This window comes from Salvelinus fontinalis, chromosome 12, assembly GCF_029448725.1.
Source record: "Salvelinus fontinalis isolate EN_2023a chromosome 12, ASM2944872v1, whole genome shotgun sequence".
In the NCBI taxonomy this organism is placed as follows: Eukaryota; Metazoa; Chordata; class Actinopteri; order Salmoniformes; family Salmonidae; genus Salvelinus; species Salvelinus fontinalis.
The window spans coordinates 13,701,067-13,716,103 of NC_074676.1; the positions used below are offsets into that span (position 1 = coordinate 13,701,067).

The 15,037-nt window shown below is 44.3% G+C and overlaps 1 protein-coding gene across 7 annotated transcripts in view; it reads right to left on the reverse strand.

Annotated features, from left to right (window-relative positions):
- The window catches only part of LOC129866835 (homeodomain-interacting protein kinase 2-like), a 95,772-nt gene that overhangs the window by 66,316 nt on the left and 14,419 nt on the right, over nucleotides 1-15,037 (reverse strand). For all 7 annotated transcript variants that reach the window (XM_055939806.1, XM_055939802.1, XM_055939801.1 and 4 more), the window contains exon 2: nucleotides 10,038-11,193. In XM_055939806.1, the coding sequence (XP_055795781.1) occupies nucleotides 10,038-11,193 (1,156 nt within the window). The remainder of the gene's footprint in view (nucleotides 1-10,037; nucleotides 11,194-15,037) is intronic.

A 15,037-nucleotide genomic window follows, 5' to 3' on the forward strand; every position in this document is an offset into this window, starting at 1 on the left:
TCAACGTCCACATCATCAGCACCTGGGAGCAGTTGTTGTTGGGGGTTAACTGCCTTGCTTAAGGGCAGAACAGCAGATTTCTCTACCTTGCCGCCTCAGGGATTCAAACCAGCAACCTTTCAGTTACTGGCCCAATGTTTTTAACTGCTAGGCTACCTACCACCCCGATAATTTGGCTCCTAGTAACCCGATTCCGCTAGCGTTTAGTCCACGCCATGGTGAGAAAAACACACCTTATGCACGCATCAGAGAACAGTAACTAACGGCAACCTCATTCATTAAGATCTCTCCTTGATGTCTCACACGGAGGCAGGTTAAATGTGCTGGAACGGCTCTCTGGATTCTCTTTCGCTAACAGCAGCTAGGCCGGGCTAGTGTTACACTGGGGCCTGTTAGTGTAGACTGTAAGCGTAGCGTTAGCGTGCTGGTTGTGCCTGACTGAGAGATGCTATGGCTAATGAGCACCATAGAGAGCGTAGAGTAATAGAGAAATAGTGGTTGCTTGGTTGGGGCTAAGGGTTGAAAGTGAGAAACCCTAAATATGGCTGAGTGGTCATGCCACTATCACTGTATCTAGAAATGATCAGATCACCACCACTAGTGGAAAGAGAAAATGTAAAACGCAGTCCCCTTTAGACATTTCTTTCCTAAGATTTCTAGGAGGCTGCCATGAGAGGCCTCTAGCCATGGATACCAATTCAGCAGACTGACAGCACAGATGCTAGCTCAACTCACTGATGGAGTCAGCACTCCCAATATCCCTTACAGGAATACAAGTCACGTGTGTCGGGCTATTTTCTCCACTCCACCTAAAATTTCTAACGCACCTTTCAGATGGCAAATGTATGGCAGGTCAAACTGAATAGAAAGGAAGAGCTTGACGTTTGGTTTCATACAAACGCTGCCGAACTAACCATCAGAAGTCAGACAAGGAGAACTCGATTGTCTCAGACAGCACTCTATCCCCACTCTTCCAAATGTTTTTTTATTTAACCAGGCAACTCAGTTAAGAACAAATTATTATTTATAATGATGGCCTTCCCGGGGAAAAGTGGGTCAACTGGCTTGTTCAGGGGCAGAACTACAGATTTTTACCTTGTCAGCTCAGGGATTTGCCCCAGCAACCTTTCAGTTACTGGCCCAACGCTCTAACCACTGGGCTACCTGCCACTCCCAAAGAGAAAGTTCCATATTTTTTGGTTCAGTGCGGCGATTGAGCGCTGGTTGAACTGGAGCTAAAGCAGACTATTCCCGAATTCATCCTCCCGGGCACCTATAATAAGCCTGTATGTGTGGGGTATAGACATTGGGCAATGACTGACAGGCAGGACGTGACAGGCAGGCACTTCCTGCCTGTTACATCTGACATGAGTCATGGCAGGCTGTGGCTGTAGGGTCCTGGAGGACTTTTCCCCATGAGGAACAAAAAGACACAGAGCTCCCAGGCAGTATGGGATGACGTCAGATAACAGGGGTCAGTGAGTCTGCAGGTCTCCTCCTTAGTCCTCATCTGTCTACTAAAATCATCCCCTCATCCTCCAACCACACATAGATAGCTAGCTAACATGGCTAGCTTAGCTGTCGGCTGTAAGAACCTGAGCTACATTTATTTCAGCTAAAACTTAAATAATGACTTCACTGCAATTCACCCATCATATGTCCTTTCCACTGAAATAAACAGGGTAAACAGACCCAACTAGGACAATACAATAATCCCTTTATCTGGTCCAGTGTAAGCCGAGCCAGTTTACCTGTTACATCATTAGCTAGGTACCGCAGAGAGGAGGGAGGGAAGGAGGCCAGGGAGGGAGGCCATGGGGAGGCTAGCTAGCTAGCTAGCTGACGTAACAAACTGAATAAACACACAGTATGGTCCGCACCAGCACAGGCACTGCTCTGCAGACACAGGCTACAGGTCTGCAGGCCAAATAGACGCATAGAAGGACTTTATACACTGACTACAAGGCTGTGCCGTGCTAGCAATAATAGATTTAGACTAAAAGTACACAAGAAACAAATGTACTGTGTTTCTCAGTGTTTGATTAATTAGAACCACTCCTATCGGAGGAGCTTCCTCATGGCATTGCTCATGTTTACCTTGAAAACCGTGTTTTATTTGCATGAGTCAACCTTGTGGAAAATCCATAAATCACTTGCAACGCTCACGTACCCTCAGCAGCATATCTATGGCCTGCAAACAGCCATGTAGCAGGGATCACATTCTCACGAAACACAGTAAGTAAGAGAGCAAGTAAAGACAGAGGGATGGGAAGAGGGTTTAAAATGACTTCCGTATAAAGCAGAAATCAGTACGTAAATAAAACACATAAAGCAGGGCAAAGCCCTCTTCATAGCAGAAGCAGGGCAATTTTCACACTGCAACTTCCAAGCTTAATATCAAAGGTCTAGAGGAGCTTTTGAAAACCTGATAAAAATTGAGAGATGTTGCCTAAACAGAAATAAGGTGAACATCCTGTCTGGTGCTGCTAGGCTAGCCGTGGTGGAGGTCGAGTGGACCTGCCCCATGGATTATAGCCTGGACCAAAATAAATCATTATGGAGAACTTTGTGCACAAAGCCAGAGTGACTGAGCACATTTTTATATAACAGTTCCCTGGAAAATACATCCTTTCCCGAACAGGCATCATTTAGTTATCTGTTCATCTGAAATCATCATGGGCCGCTTTGATGTTAAGCCTATGTGTATGTGGCCTTTTGAACCTATCATAAATACAGCCAAACACTGCCCCGTGAATGTCACCACAATTACCTTTATGACACTAACACTATGCATTTACTAGTACAGACTAATTTCTGAGCGACACACAAGCACACGCACACTCACACACACGTCGTATAGCATTGACAAAGGGCACCCAGTCCCAGACCTGCTCCAAATGTAGGTCGGAGAGGAGAGATGAGGCCTGATGGGTAATACTCTGGTCAGTGTCAGCCACCCCCCCCCACCCCCCCCCCCCCCCAAACAAGAGGAAATGAAGGGATAATCTTCTCTCCACTCCTTAACCAGAAAACAAACAGCTCTGTATAGTTTTACTGGCCTGCTTCTTATCCAAGAGGAAAAACAACATGTACAGTGCCTTCAGAAAGTATTCACATCCCTTGACTTTTTCCACATTTTGTTGTGTTACAAAGTGGGATAAAATGGACTTAATTGTAATTTTTTGTTAACGATCATGGCAGCGATTACAGCTGTGATTCTTTTTTCACAAGTCTCTCGATTGTACAATATTTGCCCATTCTTTTTTAAATTCTTCAAGCTCTGTCAAGTTGGTTGTTCATAATCGCTAGACAGCTATTTTCAAGTCTTGCCATAGATTTTAAAAAAATGTTTTAACCCCTTTTTCTCTCCAATTTTGTGCAACTCCCGTAAAGACTTGGGAGAGGCGAAGGTCTCGTGCGTCCTCCGAAACACAACTGCACTGCTTCTTGACACAATGCCCACTTAACTCAGAATCCAGCCGCACCAATGTGTCAGAGGAAACACCGTACATCTGGCGACCGTGTCAGAGTGCACAGAAGTCGCTAGTGCACAATGGGACAAGGACATCCCTACCGGCCAAACCCTCCCCTAACCCGGACGACGCTGGGCCAATTGTGCACCGCCCCATGGGTCTCCCGGTCACGGCCAGCTGCGACAGAGCCTGAACTCGAACCCAGAATCTCTAGTGGCACAGCTAGCACTACCATGCAGTGCCTTAGACCTATGTGCCACTTGGGATTTAAGTTAAAACTGTAACTAGGCCACTCAGGAACATTCAACGTCATCTCGGTAAGCAACTCCAGTGTATATTTGGCCTTGTGTTTTAGGTTATTGTTCTGATGAAAGGATCTACCAGTATCTGTTGGAAAGAAGACTGAACCAGATTTTTGCCTGTGCTTAGCTCTATTCCGTTTAATTTATCCCCCCAAAAAACTTCCTAGTCCTTTGTTACATACGCCTCTTGGAGGGAACGCAACACCCCGCTACATTTCAATTCCCCGTGGAGTGAAAAAAAGTATGTGATCGTAGGTGCGAGGAAGGACGACAGAGGCAGAGAAAAATACCGTTTACAAGGGAATTTATTATTCATAAACACGGTAATGTGGGGAAAATGGGCTGGACGCAACCAAAGCAAAGAAAGTCAAAGTTAAGGAATCCCCTCTCCTACCTTACCTGCCTTCCCACTTCTTACCTAACCTTTAGCACCACCTGGCACGCTAACCAAAATACAGGGGGTGGTCCGCCCAGGTCTTACCTAGTGTGCATAGACAGACTAAATACTACAGGTTATGTATGCCCGCAGGCCTCTTGCCTAAACACTCCCAAGGTGCGTTCCCCCCCAGGAACAAATGAAACAGAATAATTTACCTATACTTTAAGTGAAAAAATTAAATAACCAAAAACACTAAGACTTATTGGCATACACATACCTCTGAAGGAGCAGCTACAAAATAATATCAACAAAACTTTCACTAACCAACACAGGATATAAAAAGAAGCTCTCTTCTGACAAAGGAACACTGGCTTTTATAAAGCTGGAGAAGGAGTTGGTAATTGAAGAAACAGCTGTATCTCCTGCACAGAGGGAGGGGTCAGAGCTCCAGCCGACCAATCAGCTGCTTTTGGAATCCGGGAAGCCATTTCCTGAAATAGACACACTTACAAACCCACACCAACACAGAAACTGGGGAACGTAACATCCTTGCCAATGACAAGCATACCCATAACATGATGCAGCAAACACCATGCTTGAAAATATGAAGAGAGGTACTCAGTTATGTGTTGTGTTCAGTGGCAATTTTAGCATGTCAATCTTGGTGGGGAATTTCTTTTAAATATGTGGGATGCATGTCAGCAAAGCCACTACACAACACAACACTAAACACTACATTAATTGCACTATAACGGTGACAAACGGTGCCCACAAACTATTAGGGCCTACATAAAGCTGCCCCAACAGCAGAGTCCCAACACCTTACCACTGCTACACCTGGCTATCAGCAGAGCCTTGTCTGGCAGCGAAACAGTTCATTCAGCCTCATTTACTGGCTTTAAAAAAAACATAGCTGATATGGCTGACTTGCTTAAACAAATGTGGTTTCTACTGACAATTGAGATGTACAAACTATGGCATGAGGGGACAATAAATGGATAAGAGGCAATCCGTAATTTTGATTAAGACATTAATGAACGAGCGACGACGGACATAGTCAATATAACTATTTGTACAGCACTTTTGAAATGTACTGCGACACAATTCAGAACATGGGCCGTTCTTACAGTGTTCTCCTTGTACACCAAGTCAAAACCATAGTATAAATAAAGGGGGCATATAAGCAGACAATGAAAGCTCTTACATTATTCGATGATTACATTTCTCTAAAACAGGTTGTAGGCTATGTGCACCACCAAGTTAGAACAGTAAGCGAAATTAAGAGGTAAAAATAGACCAAAGTATTAGCTTGAGGCACATTGAATGCCGTTTGGGTATTTGCGTGTCATAAAGATACACGTCAAATTACACAATTTGACTCGTTAAATAAGCTTTTAATTTGACACGTCAAATAAGACAATTCTATTATAGAATGTTGTGTGTGCTGAATTTGCATGTGCAAGCCAAGCGCTACCACTACTATCAGTAGCACTGTCAAAGCTGTACAGAAATAATTCTGCAAACAATCACACACCGGCCACGAACGATGTGTTTACAATACTGCGTTGGAGAAATAGACCAAGTTATTAGGGTGAGGCACATGGGCTACTAACAGCTTAGTACACAACGTACACTTAGTATTACTTTCTTAGCTACAGTATACATATCTCCCTGGCATATTATATCATTTATGCAGCAGTATACAATACATTTTTGGATTCAGCTCACCTCACCTCACTTAAACAGGAAGGTGGCGCGGCAGTCCTTTGTTGGCAAATTCTGTCATCAAACTTTGTCATCAAAGTCTGGAATTCTCTGGATTTATAGTGGGAACTCGGAAAAAACACACACAGCCACTCCACTAAATAGCAGGCTAGTGATTGCTTTGGAATGCTTGCAGTTAGCCACTGATTACTTCCAAACCACTCATTGTTGAATTAGCAATTTCCAACTTGCTGTGTATGTCCAATGGCCAATGAGCACCCATACATTTGACCAATAAATTCTCTTCACTATTTATTTTTTACATTTATTTAACAAGGCAAGTCAGTTAAGAACAAATTCTTATTTACAATGACGGCTTACCCCAGACTACACTGGGCCAATTGTGCACCGCCCTATGGGACTCCCAATCAAGACCGGATGTGATACAGTCTAGATTCAAACCAGAGACTGTAGTGACACCTCTTGCACTGATATGCAGTGCCTTAGACCACTGCGCCACTCGGGAGCCCTATGACAAGGATTAAAAAGAATTTGCCAACAGATTGTAGACTTTTCTTTTTTTAAATTTCACCTTTATTTAACCAGGTAGGCCAGTTGAGAACAAGTTCTCATTTACAACTACGACCTGGCCAAGATAAAGCAAAGCAGTGCGACAAAAACAAAGCAGTGCGACAAAAACACAGAGTTACACATGGGATAAACAAACGTACGGTCAATAACACAAAATTAAAATCTGTATACAGTGTGTGCAAATGAAATAAGGAGGTAAGGCAATAAATAGGCCAATACTGGCAAAGTAATTACAATTTAGCAATTTACACTGGAGTGATATATGTGCAAATGAGGATGTGCAAGTAGAAATACTGGTGTGCAAAAGAGCAGAAAAACAAAAACAAATATGGGGATGAGGTAGGTAGTTGGTTGGATGGGCTATTTACAGATGGGCTGTGTACAGCTGCAGCGATCGGTAAGCTGCTCTGACAGCTGACGCTCAAAGTTAGTAAGGGAGATATAAGTCTCCAACTTCAGTGATTTTTGTGATTCGTTCCAGTCATTGGCAGCAGAGAACTGGAGGAAAGGCAGCCAAAGGAGGTGTTGGCTTTGGGGGTGACCAGTGAAATATACTTGCTGGAGCGCGTGCTACGGGTGGGTGTTCCTATGGTGACCAGTGAGTTGAGATAAGGCGGAGTTATACCTAGCAAAGACTTATAGATGACCTGGAGCCAGTGGGTTTGGCGACTTGATTCATGATGATGACTGCTAGCTAAGATTTTGGAAGTAAGATGTTGACATGATCATTCCAATCAAAGCTACTGTAGATATAATGTTATTTCAAGTCATTTTATCTGTGGCCAATGACCTTGAGTCTTCTTGGAAGGGTACTTATAATATAACTCTATGGCAGGAGCCAAAGGGCTGAAATTTTTGATGTCTTCTCTTACTAAGGACTTAGACTTGGCCTGTGACTGTAGTGTCCCCATGAGTGACAGAACACTGAGCCAATCAGCGCCATGCTCCTATTTTCGCTGGCTGCCACACCACCACAGAAAGCACTGAGCTAGGCTGAAGCGGCTGCATTTTGGAGCTGCCTTACTCAAGAAAGTAAAAAAGAGACCATGTTTGTACGCGGCTTTATTAATTCAATGATATACATTTTTTTACATAGTTTACAAACTGATATGTGACACGTATTAATGCCAAAATAACATGCCCCCCCCCAAAAAAAAAAAATATATATTTTTCTTCTAAAAATGTGGGTCTCAAAATAGGTGGGGCACTGAATGACGGGCCACCACTAGCTGTGTTGGATTTGCTCCAAACATAGCGCTTTGTATTCAGGACCAAAAGTTAATTTCTTTGCCACATTTTGTGCAGTAATAAGGGCCTTGTTGCAAACAGGATGCATATTTTGAAATATTTTTTATCTGTACAGGCTTCCTTCTTTTCACTCTGTCATTTCGGTTAGTATTGTTGAGTAACTACAATGAGTTGATCCATCCTCAGTTTTCTCCTTTCACAACCATTAAACTCTGTAACTGTTTTAAAATCACCATTGGCCTCATGGTGAAATCCCTGAGCAGTTTCCTTCTTTTCTGGCAACTTTCAAGTGACTGGGTGTATTGATACACCATCCAAAGCCTAAAGAATAACTTCACCATGCTCAAAGGGATATTCAGCGTCTGTTGTTTTTACACATCTACCTATCGATGCCCTTCTTCGCGAGGCACTGAAAAACCTCCGTGGTCTTTGTGGTTGAATCTGCTCTTGAAATTCATTACTCAATTGAGGGACCTTACAGATCATTTTATGTGTCAGGTACAGAGATGGGGTAGTAATTCAAAAATTATGTTAACCACTATTATTGAACACAGAATGCGTCCATGCAACTTATTATGTGATTTGTTAAGCACATTTTTACTCCTGAACTTATTTAGGCTTGCCATAACAAATGTATTGAACACTTATTGACTCAAGACATTTCAGCTTTACATTTTCTATTGATTTCTAAAATGTTCTACATGCAAAATTCCACTTTGACATGATTGGTTATTGTGTGTTGATCAGTGACACAAAATCTAAACGTAATCCATTTTGAATTCAGACTGTAACACAACAAAATGTGGAAGAAGTAGGGGTGTGAATAATTTCAGAAGGTACTGTACATAGGCTACTATTTAAGATGGCCTACTAGCATAGACATAGCCTACATATTCATCATTGGTTACTAAGCTTCTATTTAAGATGAGATAGGTAGAGTAGAGGGGGATACTGTAGTGTTTCCCCATTTGCATATTTCGGTTAGCCTCTACCTCATTCTCCAACTAAAGAGACTGTTGGGACACATATAGAGTGTTAGATCATGATGAGAGGGTTTTTTCTTATTAACCTCATTTCCATTTCAAATGAAATGGAGGCATAGCACTCTATAAAAATGTATATCACATGGTCTTATGCGAGATAATTCCAGAACAAGCTTTTAAATGACACACATTCAGGTTGATATCAATTACTCTAAGTCCCTTTCAAGTCTAAACACCTTTCTCTATCATCTACATAAGCTGCAGAAAACAATAATCTGCCATGGCAGATATAAAATAAACATCTCACACCAACACATTATCAACATAAACCTCTCTGCAGAGTGTGTGTGTGTGTGTGTGTGTGTGTGTGTGTGTGTGTGTGTGTGTGTGTGTGTGTGTGTGTGTGTGTGTGTGTGTGTGTGTGTGTGTGTGTGTGTGTGTGTGTGTGTGTGTGTGTGTGTGTGTGTGTGTGTGTGCTTACTGTGCCTCACACCTGCTCTCCCCAGACTAGGCCGTGCCTAAACAGCAACAAAGCTGCTCTCTGTGTGAACACTATTAGACTTCTCGCTCCCACCAACGCGGTGTAGCCCAAACAGCGGAGTTTGCTATAGGCAAAACATACTTTAAGAAGTAGGGGAGAAGAAAGCCCTACCCAGCGAGTCATCTGTTTCTAATGCTGGGCCCGCTGGTGTGGATTACAGGGATGAAGAACTCAGCCTGACCCCACATCTCCATCCCGGGGAAAATGGGAGCCTTGGTGGGGCGGGGGGAGCGGACTGTTTACAGTCCCTCTACATGTTTACAGTCCCTCTTCAATGAGGGGTTTCTCTGGCTTGTTTTTCTAATAACACAACATCAAACACATTTTTCTCAGAAACTAGTGTTTGAGACCGAAAATGTCTCTGCGGCAAATATTTCCCTGGTGCTGTCATTGTGGCGCTGTTACCGCCACGCTGTAAAGCAGCACACTACTCAACAGACCTGCCTTCTTAATCTTCAAAGCAGCACCACAACATGGGTGTTTTATCATATTAAACACGATAAGCAGCTGGTTTCTCAGCAAGCCTCAGAGTTTTTACTGTCCCCGCATCTCACAGCGGAAAGGGGGAGGGTTAACACTGAGGAGAGAGAGAGAGAGAGAGAGAGAGAGAGAGAGAGAGAGAGAGAGGGAGAGGTAGAGGGAGAAGGAGAGACCCTAACCAACTACACCTCATAAGACTGGCACAGAGCTGTCCCATCTAAACCTTTTCAAACCCTATTTTTTATCAAACCAACTGCCAGATCTCTCTTGGGAAAGAGGTTTTCTGATCTCAGTGGGATTTCCTGATTAAATCAAGGTGATAGAAACTGCTCTTACCTGTAGTATCTGGACTGCAGGTAGGTGGAGCACACAGCTTTGGACACGTGGCTGGCCGAGCCAAAGTCGATGACCTTGACGCGGTACGGCTGCCTGGAGGGGTCCACCAACATGATGTTCTCCGGCTTCAGGTCAGCGTGAATCAGGCCCAGGCTCTTGAGCTTCATCAGGGCCGTGGCCACCTGCTGCAAGACCGGTCTGATGTACTTCAACGGCAGTGGACTGAATTTGTTCTGCTTGAGGAAGTCGTACAGGTTCTGCTCCAGCATCTCGAACACCAGGCACGTGTGGTTTTTGTGCTGGAAGCACTCGTAGGCACGCACAAAGTTGTAGTCGTCTGCACTCTCCGTGCTCAACCGGGCCAGGATGCTCACCTCGATCTGGCCCTGGCGCGCGTATGACGGGTGGTTCTTCAAGATCTTGATGGCAACAATCTCGTTGGTGCCCCTCTTCCAGCACTTGACCACCTGGCCGAAGGTGCCTCTGCCCAAGAACTCTAGCACCTCGTAGGTGTTGGTCATGGAGCAGACCACCTCGTGCTGCACCAACTGGTAGTCCCCTTCATTGTTGGAACCACTGTTCTTGGAGGTGGCTGTCGATGTGGCCGTTGCCGTGGCGATGGCCACCGTGGCCCCGCTGGCTGCGTTCTGGATCATCGTTGTGCCGCTGCCGTGCTCCTCGATGATCGTCACGCTGCTGTTGCTGTTGTCAAGCTCCTCACTCTTGCGCTTAAGCCCGCATCGCTGGTAGGTGTCCAGCAGACTGACGGTGCTGCGACGGGTCAGGTTGTGGATGGCTCCACCACTTCCTCCTCCGCTTCCGCCTCCACTGCCGCTACTGCTACTGGCCAAGCACAACAGAGGCCCCAGAGGCCCTGCGGTGCCCGAGGTACTGCTGGCCGAGGCGACCACGATGTGCCCCGCGCTAGACGGGAAGATGAGCGCTGGCTGCTCGTAGGGCAGAGAGGAGTTGATGCCAAGAGGGGTGGCGTGCGACACTTGCTGCTTGCTTTTCTGACTGTAGACGACTTTGCTGTGTGTGCCGTACCCTGTCATATCCCAGTATGAACTCTGCTCCACCTTCAGCTTCTTCACGCTAAAGAAGGCACTTGACTGGAGAGTGTGAGGGGACAAGACTTGCACTTGCGAGGCCATACCTGGAAAAAAGGAGGGGAGGGGGAGAAGGGAGTGGGAGAGATAAAAAGTGAGAGGTAGGAATGTGAGACAGTGCTTGAAACACGAGCGGCGTCTTTAAATAAAGAGCGCTTAGGTCAGGGCTGGTCGTTACAGCGTTCAGCTAGGCCCATGCTGACACATCAATGCCTCACTCAACCGACACGTACACTGGACACTTAGATTCACATTGGTTATTTCACAGTTTAAGGCAAATATTCATAACTAAGTATCATGTATGCTATTCATGGCAAGAGAGTGAGAAATGTGTGCATAGATGTTTTAAAAGTATTTATACAACGGGTGGGTCTAATCCTGAATGCTGATTGTTTAGAAGCACATTCCAGACGGTGTCTATTCCACAAGTTACCACCGGCTAAATCTATGATGCTAAAATGCCTATTTACTCTGTTCCATCTGACTGCACAATCCACTGTCTCATCAGCCCAGCCAGGCAACTTATTAACTTGATATCCACTGTAAAATGCATCTAGACATTATCTCACATTTCTTTTAGACTAACATTTAGTTTTCAACAGTAGAGATTTGTATAAACCTTATTGTATGTCTCTCAGACCTTTGCAACATTGTTTCAATATTCAAATTCCATCTCCAACTGTCCCATAGTAATGAACAAGTAGATGTCGAGAGTCGGGATGAGAGAGAGAGGCAGGCAGTGTTTCTCAGCCAGTCGAAATCATGAATCAGCTGGCGTAATTTTTATGGATATATACAAAGAAATGTCAATTGAAAAAAAGTCAAACGAAATGAAGTGCAGCTAGTTGGCAGTCTTTCCAGCTTCAGTTTGAAGTGATTGTGTTAGCGGTGTTGTTGGCTAGCTCCTCTAAACAACAGTGGCCTAACGAGAGAGCACATTTTCTATTATGGATGTATCCAAATAAATATCACTAGAAAACAGCTTAAACAGATAAAGCTACTGTTGTTATTCTGTCTGCACTGTTTGACGTGACTGCAAGTTAGCCGTAGTTGGCTAGCTAGCGAGCAAGGGATAAGAATGTTGCCAGCCAGTATGGCAATGGAACATTTAGAACGAACGACTGGGTCGCGTCCATAAATACAGAACAAAAAGACGGAATGACTGAGTCGCATCTCTGGCAACCGAACCAATAGAACAAACGACCAGCCGGCTTGGGTAGGATGAAATAGTATGAATAAATTAATCAAAATTACGTTTTTAATAAAAATATGTAAATCATTACTTGAATATGTTGGTAACCCGTTGTATAAAAGTGATAATGCCCTCAAAGCCCGTGTTTGTAGGATATATTGGCAACACCCGTGCCAATATATCCTCCAAACACAGGCTTCGAGGGCATTATCACTTAAATCCAGTATTGGGACGTGCTTCATTATAGGATACATGTAAGGTTTAAACAGGAACTTTGTGTATGAATGATGACTATAAAAGATATGATATATATTCAGAGGAACTACCATTTCTCTTCTGTTCCCATCTGGACAAATGTAAACAGAGGTATTTCGAATACTCATTCATAGGGAGCTCAGAGAATCATCAGAGGAATACAGAAATGTGAACCAAAATGTTTCAAGGAATGATAGAAATTTCCTCCGCAAAAAGCTAAATGACAACTCAGACCCTGCATCTGTTGGTACATAGAAAGAGAGCGAGAGAGAAAAACCTTCATCTACTTTCGAAACAACAGAGAAGCATTTGAACTCCATCTTAACCGCAGATCCCGAAGGCGACAAATCAAAAGCGGTAAACTGCGAGGCACTGAGCTCATGGGAATCGGCTGCCTCAGAAGCAAAAAACGGCACCAAAATAACCAGCTCAAACAGGGTTTTTAGCAATGATGTTTGTAGCACTGAAATTATTGTTGCAGCACACGCTTGCTTACATGCAGGCCTCGGTACTGCTATATTTACAGTCTCCCATGTACCCCGAATTAGTGTACTAACAAATTTAAGAGCTACCACTGTGTACATCTTCACTCACACTCACATTGCCATTTGTAAACATAAACAAAATCCTTACACACATGCTCAAAATCCTAAAACACACCCATGCATTCACACAGTGAGTACAGTATATAAAGTATCAGACATAGCCCTAGCCAAATGCTAAAACCAATCATGCTTTCCTGTCTCCTTATAGATGACTTAACACACAGTGACTCCGAAGAGAAGAAACTGTGCAGAGGTCCAGGAGCTAATGAGTAGAACATTTCCCCAACGTTTCGGAGGAGTCCCTGAAATGTTCCCAAAATGATGATTCAGGAGTGTGTTGGGACAGGGAGCGGAGGGAGGAGACGTGCTTAGTCACTCTGTCATTATTAGATTTTTGAGTTCTGATAGATTATTAAGTCACTGCAAATCTCCTCTCCTCCTCCTCTTCATCCTACTCCATCTCCTTTCCTCCCTCCTCTTCCTCCTCCCTTCCCTCCTAACAAATGTCTGTCTGACCCGATATAGCCAGGGACACTGGTCATCCTAACGGTCATCTGGTCTTAACCTTAATGCTGCACACTGAAGCTGACGCCTGTAGGCTAGCTGATTAAAGGAATAGTTCGGGATTTTGGCAATGAGGTCCTTGCCCTTGGCACGCTAGCTGTACCCAAAGACTTCCAGTCTTTGTGGTAAGTTAGTTAGCATTGGCTCGTGAAACTACCTCTAACTTCCTACATACTGGATGCAGATACATAACCATGGTATCCACGAGTTCATCTGACTCTGGAGAAGCAGTTAAAGGGCTTCATTGAGGAAACCCCAAACTATCCCTTTAAGCATATTATTAGAGGCTATTTGCTAGCCTCAAGCTTAATCAAACTACTCGTCTTGCATAAGGGTTCCCCTATAGCCCTAGACACTCCTCTCTGTCCCCCACCTCGGACTGGTCTGTGTGGACGGCCGCTGTAGAATTTAGACCCACCAGGCCGCTTTGTAACAACGTGGCAACAACGTGTGGATGGATGGAGTAATGGAGTAATGAAGACTGTCCGCTGGGCTATTAGGAGCAAGGCACTCAGCTAATCACATAAGACACCAGGGCCAGATGTCACTTGGATTACCCACCGATTCCTTAGCTGGGCACTTTGCTGCTCAAAATAATTTGGGCACCGTAGTCACTAGTCACCGTCAGCGTGGGACTGACTGAGAGCCTATGGGAGGATAATAAGATACTATGGAGCATTGGCCTACTATTCTGATGGTGATGGAACATTCCAGGATTATAGCACTATGATTAGGGATGACCAACAGTAACTGCATCGGCCAGGCAGCTTTGGGATTATGGCTTTAGGCTCAAATTGTAACTGCTCTTTCCATAGCAGCGCCATCGCCATCTGAAATTATCCTCAAACTGACGTTAGTTATTAGTCATTGACTCCTGTTGGTTACTGTTCTGTTATAGGTATCCAAACTTGAGCCACATGGGGAAATGTAGGCGACAGCCAGGACACATGCCACATGGGGAAATGTAGGCGACAGCCAGGACATTTGCCCCCACTTGTCTAATTTGGGAAACTGTACTGAAACGTATTCTGAGGAAATACTTGGGAATCTGAACTGAGATATATTCTGAGGAAATACTTACTAAACATGGTGAATTTAACGTATCCATGACTCACTAGGGTAACTCTGGGAGCTGGGAAAGTTCCAGTTAACACAACTGAAGGGTTGAATAAAGAGTAACTGACTCAGAGACAGATAAGTATTTAAATGAACAAACAGAATGGGGTCAAACGGCTGGAACGTTATCTCTGAACAACATGCATAGGCAACAACGTGCACAATAGTACCTCACTGGAATGTCAGAACGCATTAATCACCGTATTGAATCGCCACATA